The sequence below is a fragment of the Chelonia mydas genome, chromosome 8, assembly GCF_015237465.2.
Source record: "Chelonia mydas isolate rCheMyd1 chromosome 8, rCheMyd1.pri.v2, whole genome shotgun sequence".
Taxonomy (NCBI): Eukaryota; Metazoa; Chordata; order Testudines; family Cheloniidae; genus Chelonia; species Chelonia mydas.
The window spans coordinates 103181961-103205313 of NC_057854.1; the positions used below are offsets into that span (position 1 = coordinate 103181961).

The 23353-nt window shown below is 64.3% G+C and overlaps 1 protein-coding gene across 2 annotated transcripts in view; it reads left to right on the forward strand.

Annotated features, from left to right (window-relative positions):
• The first annotated feature begins 212 nt into the window (after positions 1-212).
• Positions 213-23353, forward strand: part of PTCH2 (patched 2) — a 56771-nt gene continuing 33630 nt past the window's right edge. For both annotated transcript variants that reach the window (XM_037906679.2, XM_043552500.1), the window contains exons 1-2: positions 213-674; positions 2439-2631. In XM_037906679.2, coding sequence (XP_037762607.1) covers positions 570-674; positions 2439-2631 — 298 coding nt within the window. In that variant the 5' untranslated portion in view covers positions 213-569. The remainder of the gene's footprint in view (positions 675-2438; positions 2632-23353) is intronic.

A 23353-nucleotide genomic window follows, 5' to 3' on the forward strand; every position in this document is an offset into this window, starting at 1 on the left:
TCTCCAGTCTCTGCCCTCATTGATTTGCGGGAGGGAGGGAGCGAGGGGGGCTGCCTGGGTGGTCTTCCCTCGTCTCCACTTTGGTGAGCTGTTGCTTAGCAGCTAATAATAGGAGATGTTTGCAAAGTAATTTGCCTCTTCCTTAGCCAATGGGAACCGGAGCGCATTCCCATCACCCCCCCCCCCCCCTTCATGATCTGGAAGGGAGGCTGCGGCTCGCTCCAAATGTTGGTGGGACAGGATCTGAGGCGCACGGGGGAGAGTTGACGATCGGCTGCTGCCGCCGCGCTTGTGGGGGGCTTTTCCCCGAGCTTGTGGGGGGCTGCGTGTGGCTCCGCGCTGGGTCTCCCCGCACGCCGGGGCGCTTCAAGACGCCGCGGTAGCGCGCAGCCCAGCCGGAGGGCGCACGGGGCCCGCTCGCATGGCCCCGGGGCTGGCCACATAATGTTGGCAGGGGCCCCCCGGAGCAGAGCGGAGCCCTCGGATGCTGCCCGCTGCCCCCTGGATTACCGCCCTCGCCGTTCCGCCGTCCCCGCCCGTCCTCGCTCGACCCCCGCTGGAGCCGGACCATGGCCTCGGAGCCCCGCGTTGGAGAGCGCGCCCCGAGCTCAGCTCCGCCGGGCCGGGGAGCCGGCTGCGCCCACGCCGCCGCGGCGCTGAAGGGGATCTCCAAGGTGAGGGGGCTGCAGAGACCGTCCCACGGAGCCCCCAGGGACACGGCAACGGGGCGGCCGCGGCCAAGGGTGGGGACCTAAAATCTCTCCCGCCCTGGTCCCGGCAGCTTGGGGAGGGAGCCGCTTGGAGAGGTGCGTGCGCCCTGGCGGTGCCGCGGCCGGTTCCGGGAGCTCGGTTTCCCGGCCCCCCTTTCCTTGCCGGGTTGGCGCGGCGCCCGGCCGGCGCCCCCGGGATCCGGGGGTGAGTTTGCTGGAGGGGGGCCGGGGAGTTGCGCCAGGCCCATCTGGGGCGAAGTTCGCCCCTTGGTCCCATCCCCCTGGGGCCTCCCGGCGCCCCCCCGAACGTGTGACACACTGCGGCCAGCAGGTCTTCCCCCAGCCCTTGCTGCGCGGAGCCGGAGGGGGGCGCTTCTGGGGGAGCCCGCGGAACCTCGCACCCTCGTCACTGACCCGAGCCAGTGGCCGGGGGAGGAAGGGTCAGGCTGGATGGAGCTGACCTGGGAGGAAGCAGGGAGGGGACCGGTGCGTGGGGACGCGGGGAGCCTGGGGGGTGCAGGAGGCGGGGACTCAAGGAGCCGGCCCCGCAGGGTGGGGGACGCGGGGAGCCTGGGGGGTGCAGGGGGGGGAGGCAGGGAGCCGGCCCGGCAGGGTGGGGGACGCGGGGAGCCAAGGGGGCAGTAGGGGGGGGCCCGCACGGAGCCGGCCCGGCTTGGTGGGGGACACGGGGAGCCTGGGGGGCAGTGAGGGGGGGCGCAGGGAGCCGGCCCGGCAGGGTGGGGGACGCGGGGAGCCTGGGGGGCAGTGAGGGGGGGCGCAGGGAGCCGGCCCGGCAGGGTGGGGGACGCGGGGAGCCTGGGGGGCAGTGAGGGGGGGCGCAGGGAGCCGGCCCGGCAGGGTGGGGGACGCGGGGAGCCTGGGGGGCAGTGAGGGGGGGCGCAGGGAGCCGGCCCGGCAGGGTGCGGGACGCGGGGAGCCTGGGGGGCAGTGGGGGGGGGCGCAGGGAGCCGGCCCGGCAGGGTGCGGGACGCGGGGAGCCTGGGGGGCAGTGAGGGGGGGCGCAGGGAGCCGGCCCGGCAGGGTGCGGGACGCGGGGAGCCTGGGGGGCAGTGAGGGGGGGCACAGGGAGCCGGCCCGGCAGGGTGGGGGACGCGGGGAGCCTACGGGGCAGTGGGGGGGGTGCAGGGAGCCGGCCCGGCTGGGTGGGGGACGCGGGGAGCCTGGGGGACAGTGGGGGGGGGCGCAGGGAGCCGGCCCGGCAGGGTGCGGGACGCGGGGAGCCTGGGGGACAGTGGGGGGGGGGGCGCAGGGAGCCGGCCCGGCAGGGTGCGGGACGCGGGGAGCCTGGGGGACAGTGGGGGGGGGGCGCAGGGAGCCGGCCCGGCTGGGTGGGGGACGCGGGGAGCCTGGGGGACAGTGGGGGGGGGGCGCAGGGAGCCGGCCCGGCTGGGTGGGGGACGCGGGGAGCCTGGGGGGCAGTGGGGGGAGGGCGCAAGGAGCCGGCTGGGGGAAGCTTGTCCCGCGGGGCAGAGGCAGCGGTGGGGGATGCTGAGCGCAGGGGGCGCCCTGCCCCCCAGGACACCCCCGGGGGGAGGGGAGCCAGGCCCCTGGGGCTGCGAAGAAAGGGGATCCTCGGGGTCCCTCCCGCGGCGCTGCCCCTTGGCCCAGGCAGAGCTGGGGTGGGGGGTGATGCGAGCACCTGTCGGGGCCCCCCGGGGCGGGGGCCAGCCGGGCCGGGCCGCGGGTAACGCTGCCCCTCTCCCGCAGGGCGAGGCCGGGGGCCCGCGGGCCCCGCTGTGGCTGCGGGCCCGGCTCCAGGCGCTGCTCTTCGCGCTGGGCTGCCGCATCCAGCGGCACTGCGGCAAGGTGCTGCTCGCCGGGCTGCTGCTCTTCGGCGCGCTGGCCCTGGGGCTCCGGGCCGCCGCCATCGAGACCGACCTGGAGCAGCTGTGGGTGGAAGGTAAGAGCCGGGGGGCGGCAGCCTGGGGCTGGGGGCTGCTCTGGGGGCGGGGCTGTCTGGGCGGGGGGGGCGGGGCAGTCTGGGCGTTGTGGGGCGGGAGGGCCCTGGGGGGGTGGGCTGTCTGGGTACAGTAGGGCGGGATGGCGCTGGGGGGCAGAGGGGCAGGGCAGTCTGGGCGCCGTGGGGGGAGGGATAGCTCAGTGGTTTGAGCATTGGCCTGCTAAACTCAGGGTTGTGAGTTCAATCCTTGAGGGGGTCATTTAGGGGTCTGGGGCAAAAATTGGGGATCGGCCCTGCTTTGAGCAGGGGGTTGGACTAGATGCCCTCCTGAGGTCCCTTCCAACCCTGATAGTCTATGAGTCTATGAGGGCGGGGCTGTCTGGGTGCTGTGGGGCGAGAGGGCGGTGGGGTGGGGGGATGCAGTGGGGCGGGAGGGTGCTGGGGGGGCGGGGCTGTCTGGGCGCAGTGGGGTGGGAGGGCGCTGGGGGGCGGGGCTGTCTGGGCGCTATAGTGGGGATCTCCGTGCCCCGTGGGTGTAGGAGGAAATCCTGGCAGGTGTAGGCAGGGAATGTATGATCCTGGGCTGCTGAACCGGAATCCAGCCGGGCTCGGCTCTGAGCCGCTCCGGGAGTGTTACTGACGGGATGCTATACGCGCCCTCCCACGGGGTGGGTGGGCAGCTGGCACATACCAACACGTATGTGAACGTGCATGTGACCCACCCTCCGCTCCGCTTCGGTCTCAGCTTTGACACCTTGGCTGTGGCATAAGAGAAATGCATAAAGCGGGAGCCCAACGCTGCACGTGCGTCAGCCTGTGAACCCGTGCAAACATATATGTCCAGACATGATCGTACACGCGTACCCCGGTGTGAACGCTGGTAGAGCAATGCACGGCCCCGATGGAAGTGTTTGCTGCCTTGAGTCCTCTGGCATTCCCAGAGCAGCTCCCGGCGCTCGGATGACAGTTGGGCAGGCGGGAGAGGTGACCGATGAAGTTGTGCATCCCCCAAGGTTTCGGTAGCTTTGGGGCACCCTTGGGTGCGCATATAAACGGGAGTGCTTTCCTGGGGTGGGGGGTGCATGGGCATGCATGCCAGGGTGGGTGCGCTGGGTTCTGTGAGGGGTCCAGATCGCGGTCGATGCGCGTCTGGGTGTCCGTGGAGGCGCGTGTAATTAAATTTGTTCCCTCCGCGAACGAGCCGCCCTCTTCCGAGATTGCAGTATTGATCTGAAAATCGGGAAGATGCTGCCGGAGGAGAGAATGAGACCTCTGACAGTGCTGTCAGTTAGGGGCTGGCTCGGGGCCCGTGCGCCTGCCCCCCGGGGGAAGAGGGAGCAGGGAATCCAGTGAGAACACAAACAGCCGAGAGCAAGGGGCAGAGGAGAGCAAAGCCTCATTTCCTAGTGGAAACATCTGATAAAAATGATTCCTTTGTTATGAATAAGTCCAGCCTGGATTTCGGCACTCTTCCCGCGGCTGCCGGGCGCTCCGAGTTTCCCTTCTCCTGCTCTGGGAGGACTTTCCCTTTTTCGGGGTCTCTGGCCTCTCTTCTCGCAGCCCCTCTCCGAGGCCGCATCGGGTGGGACCTTCACACCCTCCGGTGGTGTCAGCCATCTTTGAGCTCCAGCGCTCCCCGCCCCCCGGCTTCATGTGTGGTCCTCAGCTACTCCTGGATTTTGTTCAACAATAGAAGCAACTTTACTTTAAAAGAGCCCCCCCCCTCCCCCGTGAGTGCCAGTAAAGTTTACACACCTGTTTCACACAGCGAAGAGGGGTGTCTGCGCGGCTGTTAAGACAAGGAGGCGAGGTCGTATCTCCTCCCCCCACCCTTCCTCTGCATTACACAGATCTGTGGCAAAAACAATAGATCCATCCCAAACTGCAGCTGTTCAGCATTTAAAGACGGGAAAGACCCCCCCGCCTTTATCCGCCTGCAAAGCGAGGCCGTACCCTGTGGGGTTTCCTTCGCTTGGGTTCAGCAGCTTTCGGGACTGGTGTCTGTTGAAACGGGGCAAGGACCCAGGAGCTCAGATGGGTTCCTGGGGGAGATGAGAGCTGGCCTGCGAGTCTCCAAGGGGGGTGGGTGGGAGGGAAGAGTGCGGCATGGGGGGTAGAGATGCGTGGGGAGGGGTGCTTTGAATCAAGGTGTGCTGACACGGTTAGCTGTCCTGCTGGAAGCTCACGCTGCTCCATGTGAGATCTCAGCGCACGGGGGGAGTTTTAGGTGACATAGAAGCCCAGGATTGAGGTTGTTCTGAGATTCTCTGTGTGCCATAGGATGTCCCAGGGGCTGGCCTGGGTGCCCTGCTGTCTGGCTCAGGCCTGGCTCCTGCTCGCCCAAGAGGCCGCTTTGTGCTGCCTGGATGTTGTTTCGCGCGCCGAGCAATGGCGGTGGCTTTGCGGGCGCTTCGGGCGTGCGATGGGCAGCGTGGGTGAGAGGAACGGTCATGGATTGAGGAGGCAGGGTCCAATTCTGACTCACCTGCTGGGCTTTGGGCAGCTCCAGCGGCCCCTTTGTGCCTCGGTTTCCCCACGTGTGAAATGCAGATGATAACCTTCACCGGCTTGGTAGTGCACTGCAAGGAGATGTCAAGTGGCATCTGCCCAGTGCTTTGAATGGGCAGATGGTAGTGCCAAGCACTGCCACTAACTGGGTGATATTTGCCGACGCTGTGTGAACCTTCTGGCTGTGAGATGATCACCCGGCGGAGACGAGCTTGTGCGGTCAGATCTGTGCCCCCGGGATTTTGAACTCCTCTGGGCAGTGGCTCAGCATGATCTTCTGGCCAGTGCTGAGCATGCAGGTGCTCAGTGATGGGTAGATGGGGGGCCTCCGTGCAAAGGGGGGGCCCAGTGTTGTGTCCTGCCCGTGGGCCGTGCAGGGTGTCAGGGCTGTTGGAGAATCCGGAGCAGGCCGAGCAGCTGCAGTGTCCCCTGGCTCAGGGCTGGGCCGTGTGTCGGACCCGAGGGAAGGTTCTGGTGGCAGAGGTCCTGGAGGGCCCCTTGACGTTGCCGGGTGGGGTGTTTGCTTGGGCATGGCAGGTGCTTGGGCATGGCAGGTGCTTGGGCATGGATCTGGCTCTGTTCTGGTTCGGCAGGATCAAACTGGCCCACTTACCGATGTCGCTCAGAACCTCCCTGCCACCCCACCGACTTCACCGGGCCCTGGGTGCAGATGAAGGCCGCAGTAACTTTTCCAGTGCTAATGTGGGATGTGGGTCAGACTCTTGCTAGCCCCCATGGCCTGCACGTAGCTGCCCTGCGCTTGAGAGAGCTGCTCCTCTCTGCCTCCCGCCCTGTACAGCAGCCCCTTTGCCGTCCGTGCCTGGCTTGCCCCCGGCGGTGGCTGGAGGATTGGGCCCTTGGCTAGCGGGTTTTGGGAGGCTGGAATTCATGTCCTACTGGAAGCCCCCAGTGCAGGGAAATCTGCTCTGCAGGGTTTTCTGGCTTTGGTGCCCTTTCTGCTGCCTGGGAGCCAGGCAGGGGTGTGTGGGATGGAGACCCAGGAGCCAGGGCATTCCAGGAGAGGAGTTTGCCAGACTCTGCTGCTGTCCCCCCTCTCTAGGGGTCATGGATGGGCCCCCAGAGGAGGAGGCCAGGGCGAGATGCTTGCGTAGGACTGTGCCCAGGTCAGGAGCCAGGGTAGAGAAGGGGTGACTGGGCCCAGCCCCGCCATTTACGTCCTATGACCTATGACTGTGCTTAACAGCTGCCCCCGGTATCCCTTTGCCATCACACCTCCAAGCAGCCAAGCTCTGTGCCCTGGTCAGTGCCTGGGCAGGTCACTCTGCCCACGGGCATTGCCGTGTGCCGCTCCCTAAGGGCAGCATGTGCCGATGGCTTTCGCTCCTGGTTCCCAGCAGGGCAATGACACAGCCCTTCCCACAGGGACTCGGGCCACGTCTAGCTCTTCCGTCAGCCGGCCCTACCCCCGTGCCCTAGGGTTTCCCATCAGTCTGCTGAGCTAGGGCTGACCTCTTCATCAAGTGGGCATGGGGGCTAGATCTGTGGCAGGGGCTTGGCCCAGCTCCTGCCTTTCGGGCTACATGTGCTGTTGAGCAGGATGGAGAGGGTCACACCGAGGAGTGGGGCCGGCGTGGGTGGCAGCGAGGGGTCTCACTGTCCTGGGAAGGGCTGGGTTTGATTTTCCGGTATAAGACAGCTCAGGACAGCTGCTGCGTGTATCTCTGTGGGGCAAATGATAAATCATCTGCAGAGGAAAGGCCAGAGCAGATTAGTCTGGGTCCAAGACAGGGGTGGAGCTGGGTCAGCTGAAGTCCCTGATCTTTTCTGTCGCTGGTCAGAACCGGGGGCCTTTGCGCTCGGCCTATGAGTAGAGCTGCAGTTCCCTGTGGATCCGGGTCACTGGTGACAGAGGGGCTGGGATCGGATGTTGGCCAGGGCATGGGGATGCCAAGGGTCCGTCTCCAAAGCAGCCGCCAGCACAGTGGGTACTGAGCAGACCTAGAGCAGTTTCGGTCGAGAGACTGAGGACAGAATAGGCCAGGGTGGCTCAAGTCCCCTCTCTCCCCATGGCAGGGCCGAGTCCCGCGGGCCAGGGGCACTATATGGGAAGCTTACACTGGCCTGTGGAGAAGCCAAGGGCTCGCGGGTCCTGTCAGTGGGTACCTTGCACCAGCACTTGGCTCCCTGACAATGCAGCTAGCTACCCGCTGCCCTGCACGCAGCAGAGCATTGCCCAGAGCACGCCTATGGGGGGCAGAGGGGAGAGGCAGAGGGGAGCCACGGACCACAGCAGCAACTGATGAAGCCCCCAGCCTGGGAAGGGGCTCCACCCCCAGGACGTGTTGCTGGCTGCTGTGGCCTTGGGCTTCTCCAGAAGGTGACGGCAGGGATGGGCCCATGGGGGAAGGAAGCAGGCAGGCCCCAGCATACAGCACCGACCCTGCCGCACATCCAGCTGCTGCGTGGAGCCTGCCCCAGGCTGGGACTGGTGCAGAGAAGAGCTGTGAGGATGATCAGGGAACTGAGAGCCTGGCCGCTGAGCGGAGCCTAGGGGAGCTGAGAGGGGACTTGAGCTTTGCTCTCTCGCAACATGCCCGGGGTAAATGCCAGCTAGGGAGGGGACGAGCTCGTTAAGCTGAAGGGCAGTGCTGGCCCAGGAACAAATGGGTACAAACCAGCCAGGGGCCAATTCTGGCTGGGAATTAGAAGAAAGTTTCTCCCTGTCGGAGGGCCCAGGTTCTGGAACAGCCTCCGGACAGAAGTTGTGGGGGGCAAACCAACATAATGAGTTTGAAGAGAGGGCAGGATACATACGAGCATGACTCTCTAGTGGGACCGCTTGTGATGGTGGGGGCCCGGCTCAGCAGCCCTGGGGCTCACTTCCAGTTTGTGGCTTATGTTCCCAACACTCATGCTTCAGGGTTTCAGATCCCCACTGGCAAGGGTCAGGAAGGGATTTCCCCTCCCCCAATGCATTCTGGGATTTTTGTCTGCTTCCTCAGAGCTGTCCCTGGCTGGAGATGGGACATGGGGCTGGGTGGGTCAGGGCTCTGAGGTGGCAGCGAGCACTCTCTCCTACAGGTTCATGCCATATGTGAGGTCAGGAAGAAATTTTCCCCTGGTCAGATTGGCAGGGACCTCGGGATTTTTTTGCCTTCCTCTGCAGTGTGAGGGTGTGGGTCACTTGCTAGGTTATCTGGGTGTCTCTCACCTAATCATTTTCCTGCATTGGGGGGGCCTCGGGTACTGGGGCGCTCCCTCTTCCCCTCCCCCCGCCCATTCTCTGCCTGTGGCAAGTGACTGTCTAGTCTCCTGAGGGCTGTAACCCTTTGGTTGCTGCGGTGACGGTGGCCTGAGATGTCCAGGAGGTCACACGCGATGGCCTGGGGTCCCTTCTGCCCATAAGCTCTCTGCCCTCGTTCTGCTGCCCCTGCCCGATGCCTGAGCTACCGTCGGACTTGCAAGGGTGCCCGCCGTCAGCCGCTTCCTCCTCGGGGCGGGCTGGCCTGTGCGGGGCCTGCTCCGTTCCCAGGGCGGAGCCTGTCCTGAGAGCTCGTCTCCTGTGCCAGGCCGGCGGGATCGGGACCGTTGCAGAGGGAGGGGCCAGGGCAGGGTGTCGGCTGCCGCTGGAAGCAGGAGGGGTGGCCCATGGAGAGGGGCTGAGAGATGGAAACCAGCCCAGGCCCGGGCCATACAGGCTGTGCCCATGCTGGAGAAGGGGTTGTTGACCGGCCTGATCCAACGGGGGCGATAGGAAAAGAGACGGCGGCGCCCGTAAATTGGGATCGCCTGTGGAAATGTTCAATTAGGTGCCTCTAAAGCGATTAGCTTCTTGAAGGCTTTGAACACCACCCCCCCCCCCCCCCCCGGGCTGAGTGTTGAGTTACCTCCGGCCACCTGGCAGCTGTTCCTGGCCGTCTGAGTGTGTTTGCAGGGCCAGGGGGCTGGGCTGGGGCTGATTTATGGGGCCGAGGGCTGGGTCAGGGGAAAGCTGCGTTAGCCTCTAACTGGAGCAGCCACCTGGCGTGCGGGAATCTCCCCTGCTCCCTGTCCCCGGTGGAAGGACTGTGGAAAGCGAGGGGCTCGCTGCCCCCCAAGCCCCCTGGTATGTGGGACCAGGGGGGCAGGCGAATCAGCCTGGGGAGGGCAGGGCGGGACTTAGGGGAAGGAAGAGAGAGCAGGCGGGGGAGGGAGGCAGCCGTGGGGGGAGGGCAGAGGGAAGTTGGGGAGTAGTCGTGGGTAGCAGATGCTGGAGGGAAGCTGTCTGGCAGGTGCTCAGCGGCCCTCACCGAGATCCCACCTGCAGGTCCCCCCCCCCACCCCCGAGCTCCTGGGCAGCAGCGCCCCCTGGAGGCTGATGTGCGTGCTGGCCCCATCGCACCGAGGACTGGTACCATCTGCCCCGCTCAGCGGCTAGGCTGTTGGACCCTGAGTGCCAGGCCCGGCCCTGGCTGGCGCTGGTGGCCTGTTGACCGGCCTGGTGTGGCAGGAGTTCCTGGCCTCTCTGTAGCGCTTGGTTTTGGGCAGAGCCAGCCTGGCCCACGGGGCTGTCTGCTCGGGGAGACGTCCGCACTGCGCCGGCATGCACTGGGCTGGCAGGAGGGGGGATGAGCCCCTAGGCACGTTCAGCTTGCTGGGGGGGCGGGGCTGGGCGACGGGGCCCGGGGGGTCCGGCTGGAGCTGACCTGCCATCTCCACACAGTGCCACTTGAAAGAGGAAAACCAACGGGCAGACGAAGCCACCTGTCAAAGGGCCAGCGTGGGGGGACTGGGGAGGCGTTTCGGGGGCCTGCGCGCATTCCGGGAGCTGCGCCCTGGCCTCTGCTCCCAGCTGGGCCGGGGGCGAGGAAATCCAGTGGGAGAGGAGCGGTGGCGTCTGCAGAGCGGAGGCTGGGGGTGAAAGGTTCCTGGGTGGGCACTGGGAGTGCTGGGTGGTCTCCTGGCGAATGGCAGGCTCCAGAGAGGCCCTGGGGGTGCTAGTGGCCAAGCCAGGAGCCGGCCTGCGGGAGGAGGGGTGTAGGCACTGCGAGAAATCAGCCGGGCTGCTGGAATCCAGGCCCACCGGAGCCAGCTGGCAAGCAGTGTGTGCGTGGGGGGGAGGGGAGCGTCTGTGGATGCTGCGGCTCGCTAGCCTGGGGAGGGGGAGCAGCGCTGAGGGTGGGGGGCTACAGACCATCAGGGCTGTCGCTGGACGGTGCGGGGAGCAGAGGTCACGGGAAACCAAGCCGGGGCAGTCGCATCGGATCCCCCGGCAGCCGCTTCCTGGCTGCGGCCGGAGGAGTCGGGCGGGGGCGGCAGACCTAGTGGGGAGACCGTGTGCAGGCCCCGTTTCCCAGAGGGGCGTGGGGAGCCCAAGCTGGGGCGCGGTGCGGCCGCGGGGGCCGCTCTGTCGGGAAGCGCTGTGCAGCTGCCCTGTGAAGCTCTCGCCCGTGGAGATGGCTCAAGTTGGGCGCCCCCCAAAGTCCTGCAGCCATTTAGAGCTGGCGAGGGGACGTCTGACTGACTGGAGCCTGTGCTTAGTAGGGTCCCACTGACTGGGCGCGTCTGCTCCCCCTGCCGTGGGCTGCCCCATGCAGAGGGGACTGGCAGGGGTGCCCACCTCTGCCTGGCATCCCAAGATCACTTTTACTCCGGACTTTTTTGTGGATGCCACTTTGCTGCTGCCCTCGGCCAGGGCATTGCCCTGGTTCCTTTGCGTCGCGGTGTCGTGGCTCAGCTGACTCGGCCTCCTTCCCCCGGCCCTGCTCTTTTTTGGGGGGGAGGGGGCGACCCATAGGCTAGCCCAGACCCTTGGGGACAGACCTTGTTCTCCGCACCAGCAAAAGAGGGAGCCAGGTTTGCATTCAGGCAGCGAGCGGAAGACCCTGGCCTCGCCCGCCCCCCAGCACGCCCGCAGCCTGCTCCACTCGCTGATATATCGGCTTTGTTTGCTCCCTCCGCGGTGCCGTTTGCTCCGAAGCATCTTCCCCCTGCAGCCGGGGCTGGCTGTGAAAGGCGCTTTCTTGTCTGAAGCCAGCTCAAAGTCGGAGCCCGGCTCAGTTTGCCAAAGCTGCGTGGGGGCAGAAATCGCTTCTTTTTCTTATGGTGGGGGGAAGTATCTTCCTGGCTCTCTTCCCTGCAACCCCTCCCGAGTGACCCGTTGATCACTTGTGATGGACGGAAAATTTGCTGATTTGTTGTTTAAAGGCCCAGCAAGAGTTTTGTGGACAGCAGCGTTTTAGTGTCTGGTGTTTTCTACTGGGGGGGGTGGGGGGGCAGCAGGGAGCGGGGCCGAGAAGAGTTTTATTCTCTGCTTCCTCCTCGGGCCTGGAAAAGTGGTCTGAGTTCAAACCCTTCATTTCGTGCCTGAATGAAGGCAGCAAAGTGGAAAAATTCCCCCATTCAGCGGGGGATGAATGTATGTGTCAGCCCCGCATTAGGGCACATTCGCAAGCAGTGGAGTGCCTAATGCAGCCATTTCTCACAGCGCCCGACAGAGGAGATGATTAGCATAATTAGTCCAGGCAGCCCTATACATATGGAAATAGCCAGGGCCTAAATGCCAACACCAGTGGAAATTTATGTCAGTGCTGACAGGAGTCTTAGCAGTGAATGGTTCCCAACCGACTCTCCCCCTCCCCCCCCCCCATATTTTGGGGGGTCGTGCTGCCCCTCATCCCTGGCCATGGCTCTGGGAGCTCCTTCAGGAGAGGCCTTTTCCCTCCCCCGCCACCACCCCCAGAAGCCAGCCCTTGGGATTTCGAGTGATAAAGATATTTGTTTGGCTCCGATCGACACAGGCCGGGCCAGGGGCCCGGCTTCTCCGCTGGCTTGGGAAGCTGGTCGCCCTTTGCCTTGTCTGGTTGGAAAGGCGGCTGGAGAACCTGCTTTTGCGGGGCCGGGGTTGTTAGAGAAGGGTCTGTGGGGGGCACAAACCGCAGAATTTATCCCCCAGCCTGGGGTCTTCTCCGCCTGTCGGGGGGACCCCCAACAGCTGGCGGCGAGACTCCCTGTTGGGGCGCTCTGAGGGGAGGCACTGGAAGGGGGCTGCGAGCCACTCACCCTCCCGTGCCCACCCGGGCACCCAACTGGCTGTATTTCCTCTCCCCCCCTCACCCCGGGCACAGGGGCTGTGGGGCAGAGCGGGGCCCCCGCAGCCGTGTTGTGACAGGCGAGGCTGGTGGCCACAGGCGGGCCAGGTGAAAATGGCTCTTTTAGCCTGCCCTCGGCGCGACTTCCTCCGAAGCAGCACGGCTCCTTTCACCCGCTCCCTAATCCCGCTAATCCGCCCCACAACACTTTGAAGGTGGCCCCCGGCCTGCGTGCATCGCAGCCCTCGGGGCCGTGGCTAGCGAGCTGAGTCAGAGCGTGCAGGCGCGTGTGTGTGAGTGCCGTGGCTGGGGGGAGGCCACGTCTCTCGTTCGCCCCCCTGCCCTTGCGTCAGCTTTCATAGCTGAGCCCCAAAGGGAATTGGGGCCTGTCCCGGGGCAGGGAAGGGCTGGGCTGCTCCATCGCTGCCGTGGGGCTGCTCCTGGCTGCAGGAGTGGGGCACGATACGCTGGGCGTTCCCTGGGGTTGGCGGTGCCATGCCAGAGGCCCTGGCAGGGGCAGGGTTGCGTGCACTCAGGAGGAGATGGTCATATTTAACTCGGCCAGGCTGTTAAACCTTGTGCATGGCACCGCGTGGCCTCCTGCCCACCAACGGGCATGGGAAATAGCCCAGAGACCGGTGCATGCACAGACGAGGGCCGTTTCTGAGTGGGGGCCTTACCGGGTGTATTAGAGTAGCACCAACCGGTCCCCACTGAGATCAGGGCCCTGTTGTGTCAGACAGCCCCTGCCGGCAAGGAGCTCCCAGGCTACACAGAGAAAGGCAGGATTATTAGCCCCTTTGCACGGATGGGAAACTGAGGCACAGTGCGCGTGCTCCCGCATCCTGGGACTTGCCCAGAGTTGCAGAGTGGGGAATTGAACTCAGGTTGCTGGAGCCCCAGCCCAGCATGTTGCCCCCCACCCTTTCTTGGGGGGTCATGATGTCACGGTGTGTCATTGTGAGGGGCTGGACATGGGCGGTGGGTATCGTAGGCGGGGGGAGGCTGTGCCGCCCCAAACAGCCAGGTGTGGCCCCACCCATGCTCCGCCCCCAGAGCTCCCTTCCTTCTTCCCGCTCTGTGGCTCCCCCTGTGTGCTGGCCCCCGCTTGGGCTGTTCCCCCGCCCTCCCGGTGCTCCGGGGCTGAGGGCACTAGCCTGGGGCAGGGGCCAGCGGCCGTGGTGGTGGGGCTCTGGGCTCTGGTGGGGGGGAGTGTGTGTGGAAGGGGCAGGGTGGGGGGCTTTACTTGCCACCCGTGGTGCTGGAGGCCCAAAGGTGTGATATCATGTGTGCCACAGTGTGATGTCGCAGTTCTTATAGAATAGAAGGACGGGAGGGGATCTCGAGAGATCATCCCCTGCACTCATGGCAGGACTAAGGATTATCAAGGCCAGTGGTAATCAATTATTTCTTGGCCCAGGTACAGTCAAGGTCCAGACTCCAGAGATAATAATACAGAAATGATGACAATAATGATGACAGTAAATAAAGATTGTGTGGTCTGTTCAAAAGCGTCTGGCGGACTGGATTTGGTCCACAATCCACCTGTTGCCTACCCCTGATCTAGACCGTCCCTGGCAGGTGTTTGTCTAATCTGCTCTTACAAATCTCACTTACAATGATGGAGATTCTACAACCTCCCTGGGCAATTTATTTCAGTGCTTCCCAACCCTGACAGGAAGTTTTTCCTGATGTCCAATCTACACCGCCCTGGCTGCTATTTAAGCCCATGGCTTCTTGTCCTGTCCTCAGAGGTTAAGAAGAACAATGTACCTCCCTCCTCCTTGTAACAACCTTTTAGGTACTTGAAAACTGGTATCCTGTCCCCTCTCAGGCTTCTCTTCTCTTCTCTACATTAAACAAACCCAATGTTTCCAACCTTCCCTCAGAGGTCATGTTTTCTAGACCTTTAATCATTTTTGTTGCTCTTCTCTGGACTTTCTCCAATTTGTCCACATCTTTCCTGAAATGTGGCACCCAGAACCGAACACAATACTCCAGCTGAGGCCTAATCAGCGTGGAGTAGAGCGGAAGAATTACTTACTTACTTACAACACTCCTGCCAATACAGCCCAGAATGATGTTTGCTTTTTTGCAACAGTGTCGCACCGTTGATTCATATTTAGCTTGTGGTCCACTCTGACCCACAGATCTCTTTCCACAGTACAGTCCTTCCTAGGCAGTCATTTCCCAGTTTGTACGTGTGCAACTGATTGTTCCTTCCCAAGTGGAGAACTTTGCATTTGTCCGTATTGAATTTCGTCCTGTTCACTTCAGACCATTTCTCCAGTTTGTCCAGATCATTTTGAATGTTAATCCTGTCCTCCAGAGCACTTGCAGCCCCCCCAGCTTGGTATCGTCCGCAAACGGTAGACGTGTGCTCTCTCTGCCATTGCTCAGCATGCTACATCGTTATCTGAATCATTCAGCAGGTGAGCCGGCGAGTGAGCGGAGAAAGGCTCCGGTCCCACTTCGTCACACAGCATCACACCGTGTCTGACGTCGGGGGGCCTGGCCTGTGTGTGACGCCGTCGTGTGTTACGCAGGGCGCGGGGGGAGGGGAGGGCTGTATGGGACACCATTGTGGTTACGCGGGGGGCCTGGGCTGTGTGTGACACTGTTGTGTGTTACGCAGGGGGCCCAGCCTTTGTGTGATGCTGTTGTGTGTTATGATGGAGGGAGGGTGGTCTGTGTGTGATGCCAGTGTGTGTTACGCAGGGAGAGGGGAGGGCGGGCTGTGTGCGACACTGTTGTGTGTTACGTGGGGGGTCCAGCCTTCGTGTGATGCTGTTGTGTGTTATGATGGAGGGAGGGTGGTCTGTGTGTGATGCCAGTGTGTGTTACGCAGGGAGAGGGGAGGGCGGGCTGTGTGTGTCACTATTGTGTGTTATGCAGGGGTCTGGGCTGTGTGTGATGCTGTTGTGTGTTACCTGGGGGGGCTTTGGGTGTCTCCTGTCTGTCCTGGCCCAGGAGCCCCGCAGCACTTTGTACCCACGCTATGCCCCCACATTGGTGCCGCTTGGCTCCCCGTGGGTACGAGAGCAGGGCAGCCCCATTGGAATAGGCCTGACCCTAATGTTTGAGGCCCCAATGGGGGGAGCCGTGAAATCAGTGGGTGCCAGTAGCTGCTACCAGAGGGCTCGTCACAGGGAGAGGAGAGGAGATTCCAGGAGCCCAGATACCAGGGCGATGGGCTCAGCTTAAGATCTCCTGGGATCGCGAGGCTGAGCAGTACAGTGGGCGGGGGGCCAAGCAGGACTGATCATGCCTCCGAGCCCATGGCAGGTTGTAGGGTGGTATTAGAGAGTGTGCCCCATAGCTGGAGGCACCCAGGTGCCAGCATGGCCCCCATGCTTCATAGTGGTGTCCAGCCCAGTGGGCCAGCTCCATGACCGGGGGCTGGGGAAGCCCCAGTGTCCAGAGGCCCCAGGTTGCCGTCTGTCTGTGTTCCTGGCCCTGGCTTTCTACATCTGCCTGGCAGCCCCCTGGCTGTGAGGAGAGAGCTGGCTTCACACGGGGCCTCTCATCTGGGTGAGCGAGCCATTTCCCCCTGTGTGTGTCTGGAACAGCCCTGGGATTTCTGCCCTTTGTCCCAGGATCTCCAAGCACTTTGCAGACAGTATGGCACACGGCCTCCCACCCCGCAGGATCCTTAGTCCCATTGCTGCCAGTGGGGAAACCGAGGCACAGGGGCTAGAACCCAGGTGTCCTGACACTCTGTCCCGCCTGCTCCAGGTGCTCCTCCTCACTGTCCTGCCAGGGCCGGGGGTGGAATTGCAGTCGTCATTCCTGGGCAGCTCAGCCTCTAGGTTTCTAAGCAGGGTGACCAGGTTTTATAGGGACAGTCTCAATATTCGGGGCTTTTTGTGTAGGGAGCAGTTTGGGCGCCCCTGCCCTGGAAGCCCCGCTGGGTGCTCTGAGCCTCTGGGAGGTGAGGTGGGGGGCAGCCCACTGGGAGACCGGGGTTCACAGGCCTGTCAGCTCGTGACGCCCCTGGATTGGCCAGGCGGGTCAATGCTGCGGTTGGGGGCGAAGGGGGTTTGTGACGGGTAGGCGGGTTTCCTGGAAGCTCTGCTCGTGTGGCGGCCGTCAGAGCGGGAGCATCTCGGGGAGAGGGGCAGGCGCCGGGGTCCAGCCTTCGCCAGCCCTGCCTCCTGGCCGAGGCTCTTGGGTGGCTCATGTGATGAGTTGGGGGGGCTCAGCTGGGCTCCCAATAGGCCCAGAAGCCGCCGTTGCCCGTGGTTCTTGCTGCCCCCTTTTTGGCAGCCTCAGCAGGGAGGCCCAGGGCTCGGTGGGCCCCAGGTTGAGCTCCTGGCTCTGCCCCAGAGCTGGTTCCTGTGGGGCACGTGGGAGGGGGCACTGCCTGCCCGCAGCGAGATAGGCCGCCGGCCGGGGTGTGTTTGTGTGTGTGTGTGTGTGTGTGTGTGAGACTTCAGGACCCGCGGGGCGGGACACTGCTGGGCTGCAGGTGTGAGTGCCGGGGAGGGGGCAGGCAGCACGACGCAGTGGGCAAGGAGCTGAAGGGTATTAGTGGTGACAGGCCCCACTGCCCGGGAGCGGCTGGGGAGATCTCTGAGGGCAGGTTGCAGCCCAGTCTGCTCAGGGAAAAGGGGGAGGCCCCCTGGCTCCTTGGTGCGGGGGTGAGAGGGGACGATGGGGCAGTGGGCCCGAGGGACGGGATGTGGGCCCGAGGGACGGGATGTGGCCCATAGGCCTCTCCTTGGTGCCCATTCACTCGTCCGCTTAGCTCCATGCTGGTGCGTCCCCTGGACCGTGGGAGCCCCACGCTGAGAGGTGCAGGGGTAGCCTGTGGTGACACCCCAGCCCCCAGGAAATACCCGCCCGCTGGGCCGCATTGCTGGGCTGCGTGCCAAGGGGGGTGATGCCTCGGCCAGCAGGGCGCCAAGGAAGCGACTGGGCCGTGCTGTTTCAGAGACGGGCAGAGCCCACGGCAGGGCCTGATGCAGGGGGCCTGGTCCATCCTCTGTGCAAGGCAGGGCAGGAGCTGTTCCTTTGGGCATGTCCTTTGGGCGTCAGACAGGCCCCGTGGGGGACACTGCCGGGGGCAGCACTGTGCACCCCAGCTCGGAGCAGGCCTGGATGATGGCCGGTGGGCGCCATGCTGTTGCTGTAGCAACCAAAGGAGAGCGACCCTCAAGAGTCTCGCATGGACCGGGCTGGCGCGGCATCAGCCCCACCTCTCTGCCCATCGGTGGGCACCTGGCTCGGAGCCCCAGCGCCGTCGGAGTGGCCCTACCTCCGGCAGCTGGCCTGGGCCCTCTGTTGCCGTCTCTCCCGCTCCCTGCAGGGGGAAGCTGGGGGGGCAGCGTGGTCCAGTGGGTAGAGCATGGCACTGGATGCCTGGGTTCCCTGGCTCTGCCTGCTGGAGGAGCTCGGCCCAGCACCTTCCCCATCCACCCTGGGCCTGGCATTGAGGCTGTGGTGGGGCAGGGCCTGTCTCTCGGGGGGGGGTGCAGCCCCTGGCACGACGGGCCCCCGAGCTCGGCTGGACCCTCCAGCCACTGCTGGCGTGCGAGTTGTAATGAGAATCCCATTGGTTTTGCGGCAGAGAAAATGCTCTGAAGAGATTTTGCTCGGGGGAGGGGCGTGGGGCGGGTAGTGCCAGGCCGAGCCATGGGCAGAGGGGCAATAACTCCCCAGGCCTGGCATGCTCAGTGGGGCTCCCCGGGCAGCCTCCCAGCCGGGGGTGGCCTGGCTGGGTGGGAGGAGATGCCTGGCGCTGTCATTGAGCTGAGGACTCTAATTACGAGGATCGTTCGGCTGCATGGGTGGCTACTGGGGAGACGCTGCCCTGCTCCTTCTGGGGCCTGGCCAGGAGCAGGCGGCGGTGCTGTCCCAGGTGGTGCTGCTGGGAACCAGGGGAAGAGCCGCCCGAGGGAGCTGGTACCACCCCGGGGAGCAGGGCACCCTTAGCTTGAACGTCTCTGAAAGCACCCCCTCCTGGCTGCTTTCCCCGGTGCATGTGGCTCCGTGGTGGGCTACGTTCAGGGCACCAGAGCAGGGTGCAGCCTGTCTGCTCCTGCCCCCGTGCTGGGGACGCTCCGCCCTCGCCTGGCAGCTGCCCATGGAGTGCGCGGCCGCGAGGGCTCCCGGGTCTCTTCCCGCTGCTCTGGGTGCGGCTGCCCCGGCCCAGGAAGGATGGCCGTACTGCCCAGAGCAGCCCGGGAGCGTGAGCGGCACCCGGGCTGGGCTGGCCCGGCTCTGAACTCGCCCCGACTGGCACTGCCCCTGCTGGCAGGCCCAGATGTCAGCTCCCACCGAGCTGCCCTGGGAGGGAATAGGGCCCCCCCCCCCCGTGCGCTGTGTTTGGAGGCCGATTGGCACCAGAACTGGCACGGCCCTGTTGGTCCTGGGGGGTCCGTCCCCTGCTGGCAGGGCCAGGCCAGGCCGTGCTCTGCCAGTGACATGAGGGGTCTCTGGTTTTAACCCAGCCCCGGGCCTGGTGCGTGGCGAGGCCCAGCTTAGAGTGCAGGGCCGTGGGGAGCCGGGCTTGTTCGGGGGCATGCCGGGGGGCTCAGGCACTGCCCTGAGGCTCCCCAGCCCAGGGGCCCTGGCACTCTGTGTGCAGATCCCCTCAGTGCCTGGACGCTGAAGCACAAGAGGGAGAGGGAGGGTCCGGCACCCCAAGCCCTCAGGGCTCAGGGGAGATGGGGACCCGGCTGCTCCCCCTGCAGGGCTGTGGGGGGGCTCCAAAGCCCCACTCAGAGGCAAAGGCATTAATAAGCCCAAGGGGGGGCGGGGGGCTGGAACCAGAGGGGCCCTGTGCATGAGAAAGCCAAGTGCTCCATTTGTTAATTGGAGGAAAGGAAAATTTTCATAGCGCTCCTCATTAACATGCTCGTTGTTGCTATCTTGCTGGCTGGCGGAGCCCCCTCCCCCCACGCAGCCCCCTTGCCCCTGGGACGACAGCGGCCAGCCGCGGCTTACTGACACGATGGCACTCCCTCAGCTCAGATCTGGGGGGCCGGGGTGGGCGCGTGCCCCCCTGTGCCAGCGCTGGGGCCTGGCCCGGCCAGCCAGCGACCCTCCCGTTGGAAGTGCGCTTGGCAGGCCTGGGCTTCGGCCTTGTCTTTTCATCTCGCTCCCTGGTTAATTAGGGGGTTGGAATTTGAGGCTTCCTCAGTCGCCTTTGAAGCTCTCCCGTGGCTTGGAGCGCCCTGTTCCAAATTAACACTAATTACTAGGGACGCCCCCCCCCCCCCCCCCAGCACTTGCAGATGTGCAGTTATTCCTGCAGTGGCAATTGTCGGTAACGACAGACACACCATGGAAATCCCCAGCAGCTGGATGGCCGGGACCTTGGGGGGCAGGCTCGCTGTGGGGTCCGTGGGGCATGCACGGCAGGAGGGGCTAGACAATAGGCCTGCGAGCTCGCTAGCTTGTGCTGTCTGTCCATCCTCCTAAACCCCCCGCCCCCCCAAGCATCCCATCTCTCTCTCCATGCTGGGTTTCTCCTGGGTGGCTCAGTTGAGGCCAGAGCAGCTCAGTGCACCTCCCGCCTGACCTCCCAAACAGCTGGCAATGGTTTGGATGCTTCCTCCGACACCCACGCAGCACCCCCTGCGTCTCACTGTCCCATTTCACAGGCACAATGGCTCTCCCCCGCCCCAGGCCGCCTTCCCTGGCAAGGCATCCTTCACAACTGGCATCCAACTGTCCCCAGCTGTTCCCCCGGCCCTTCAGGGAGGGTGGGACGGAAAATAAAAGCATGAAAGAAATAATAAGTCATTAAAGGCGAAGATTCTGTTGCTTATTTGTGGTCTCGCTCTCGCTGCGCCTGGCCTCCCATGCGCTGGCCGGCAGCCAGAGCTGGCAGCGTGCCGCAGTGAGCCGGCAGCGGGAGGGACAGAGAGTGGTCCCAATCCTGCTCCCTTGGCCGGGCGCTGGGGCCCACGGAGTTCCTTCCCTCCCAGCCCCATGGCCGCCGTAACCCAGGCTGCTCCTTGCTGGGATCTGTGCTTTAGGACTGGTCCATCCGGCGTCTCCAGGCGCTGAGCGGCTGCAGCCTGAAGAAAGACTGACTGTAAACGGGGCTCCAGCAGCCAGCCATGTGGGGGGCTGGTGCCAGCTGGGTCACTGCCTGGCTGAGCGACAGGGGCAAGTCACCCCCTCCCTGGCGCTGCTTCCCCTCAGTGTGTCCTGTCGGGTTAGATTGTGAGCTCTTCTGGGCAGGGGCATGGGCAGCACCTGGCACAGCGGGGCACCAGGCTGCAGAGGGGCTGTAGGTGCCACTGTAATAAACAGAATGAGAGAAGGAAACCTGAGCAGGCCCAGCCCTCCGTGTGGTGCCCTGTCCTGGGCCGTTCCGTGGGGTGTCCCGGGCCTGTTCCCTGCTGGGCCTATTCCACGGGGTGCCCCGTACTGCACGGCGTCCCGTCCCCGGCCTGTTCCACGGGGTGCCCCGTGCTGCACGGCGTCCCGTCCCCGGCCTGTTCCACGGGGTGCCCCGTGCTGCATGGTGTTCTGTCCCAGTCCCGTTCCATGGGGTGCCCTGGGCCTGTTCTGTGGGGTGCCCCATCCCATCTTGGGCCTGTTCCATGGGGTGTCCTTGTGACGAAGTGGGACTGTTCTTAATGTTTCCTCTGAATAGTGTGGGGGTGCCTCAGTTTCCTCTATGCAGTTCTTAAGTGTCTAGGGGGTGGGGTAAGGGTGTATGATCGTTGCAGAGTCCTAGAGGGCAGGTGTGTGCAGGGGTCTGGACACAGAGAACGGCCGACACCCTGTTTCCTGGCAACTGATGGCCTGGGCCCTTCCCCCCTGCAAGGTGAGAGCTAAAGGGTTGGAGAACAAAGGAATCCAGTGACTTCCTGGCCCAGGAAAGGGACAAAGCCCAGAGGAGGGGGGGCTGGAGGGCGTTTCAGTTTGGGGCTGGCTGGGGACATGGAGTGAAGTGCAGACGTGGTTGTCTGGCTCACTGCCCCCCAAAATGGACCCAGCTGAGGGGTCCCGTTCTCTGCACCTGCAAGCTCTGTGTTAGACCATGTTCCTGTCGTCTAATAAACCTTCTGTTTTACTGGCTGGCTAAGAGTCACGTCTGCCTGAGGAGTTGGGGGTCAGGACCCTCTGAGGGGCGTCCCCTCCCATCCTGGGCCTGCCCTTGCTATGGTCCGTCTCAGGTGGACGGGAATGTGAGGGCCCATGGCCGATTGGGGGAAGAGCGATAACACCCGCTTCTTTCTCCGTTCTTCACAGCACCCCCGCAACCTGCCGCCGCCCCGGGGAGGGGGAGAGTTGGTGCTGGACAGAGCGGGAGCCCTGGCCAAGGTCCCGTGGCAGAGCTGGGAACGCAGCCTAGGGCTCCTGTCACCTTGTGCTCCTGCCTTGGGGAAGGGCTGCAGGATCGGGTGCTTCGGTCCTGCAGAGTCACACCCGGATGGCGCCCCTAACACCACGTTGACACGCACCTGCAGCGTCGTCCTCCCCCCCACTCCCCCAGGTGCCCCGTTCTGCATGGTGTCCCATCCTGGGCCTGTTCCGTGGGGTGCCTTGGGCCTGTTCTGTGGGGTGCCCCATCCCATCCTGGGCCTGCCCCCGCCTGGTGCTGGTGCCAGCTGCTTTAGAGGACGGGGCAAGTGTCAGGTTTGCCAACCCTGCATTTTATTTCCAGAAAACAACCCCCTGCCCCCGCCGTTGCCCTTTCTCCGGAAATGATTGGCCTGGCCCCGGCTGAGACGGGAAAGGCAGCTAGAGTCTAGAGACGTTGAGCTGCGGGGCCAGCCGGGGAACGGAAATCTCAGGGCTTCTCAAGTGAAAACGGAGGCGACCAGACCCCCCAGGCTACGGGGAGGCCTGTCAGGAAAGACCCGGGATGGTCTAGAAGCGCAGCCGCGTGGAGAAACGGGTCCAGTCACTGGCAGCGGCGAGACGGGGGTGCTTAGCGGGAGCGATCGGCCACCTTTGGGTGGTGACGGGCGGGGGGGCCAAGGGGCTGGGGCTGCCTGAATGTAGGAGCCGCTGGACAGTGGGCCCAGCCGGCGCCTGCTGAGGTAGTGCTGGACACATCTGCTTTCCCGGTTTCCACTGTGTTGAATTCACAGGGTTGTTCTCAGGGCGGGGCTGGTCAGGACGGCAGACGGGAGAGTGAGGAGCCTGCCCCACAGCGGGGTGCGTCGCCGGTGCGCCAGGGGCTGCAGGGCGTCAAGGGACAGCGCACTGCTCCTCTGACGGGAGATGGGAACGTGATGGCGACTGGCCGCTCAGCAGCGCGGTGGACTGGCCGGGGGCTCCCGTGGGAAAGGGCCGGAAATGGGTCCCTCGCGGTCAGACACGCCGGAGAGCAAGGGTGGAAGGGGGGCGGCAAAGACGAGCTTGACAAGAAAGGTGCAGCCGCCTTGTGTGTGCGATCAAAGGAGCGGGCTGCAGAAATGAGTCCCCTGGAGAGAGGCTCTCGGCCCCGCTGCTGGGTGGGGCGGGAGCAGAGGCAAACCAAAAGGAAGGACCGAAACCTCTCCAGTGTCTGTCAGACGGGGGCCACGCGAGGAGCGCTCTGAGATGGCTACAGGGGTGCAGGCAGGAGCGCTTGGGGAGCCTGCGTCTGGGGAGGAACCAGTGCGGGCTGTGTAGGAGGGGCTGAAGACGTGTCCGTCCCCGGCTGCGGCCGCAGGGCTGATGTTGACGTGGGCCCGGACCCGTGTTTCCTCTAACTTTTTACGTCCATGTGCGGAATGAATTTTGTTCTGTGCCCCAATCTGGAGGTGATGTGTGACACGACTCTGTGTGACACATCACGTTCATACTGGTGCACGTAACAAAATTCATGGGGTGGGGCCGAGGGGTTCGGAGTGCGGGAGGGGGCTCATTTCTGGGGCAGAGGGTTGGGGTGCAGGGGTGGTGAGGGCTCTGGCTGGGGGTGCAGGCTCTGGGGTGGGGCCAGGGATGCAGGGCTCGGGGAGCCAGAGGGGGCTCAGGGCTGGGCCAGAGGGTTGAGGTGTAGGGGGATGCAGGCTCCGGAGTGAGGCCAGGGATGAGGGGTTTGGGGTGCAGGCTGCTCTAGGGCTGCGGTGGGGAGAGAGGACTCCCCCCAGCCCTCTCTCACTGCAGCAGCTCCGGGATGGAGGAGAGGCTCTGGCGCGGCTGGGCCAGGGGGAGGGACTCCTCTCCCTCAGCCACCGCCAGTCCGGGGAAGGTCCGCGCTGGGGCTGGCGGGGAGAGGCGGCTCTCCC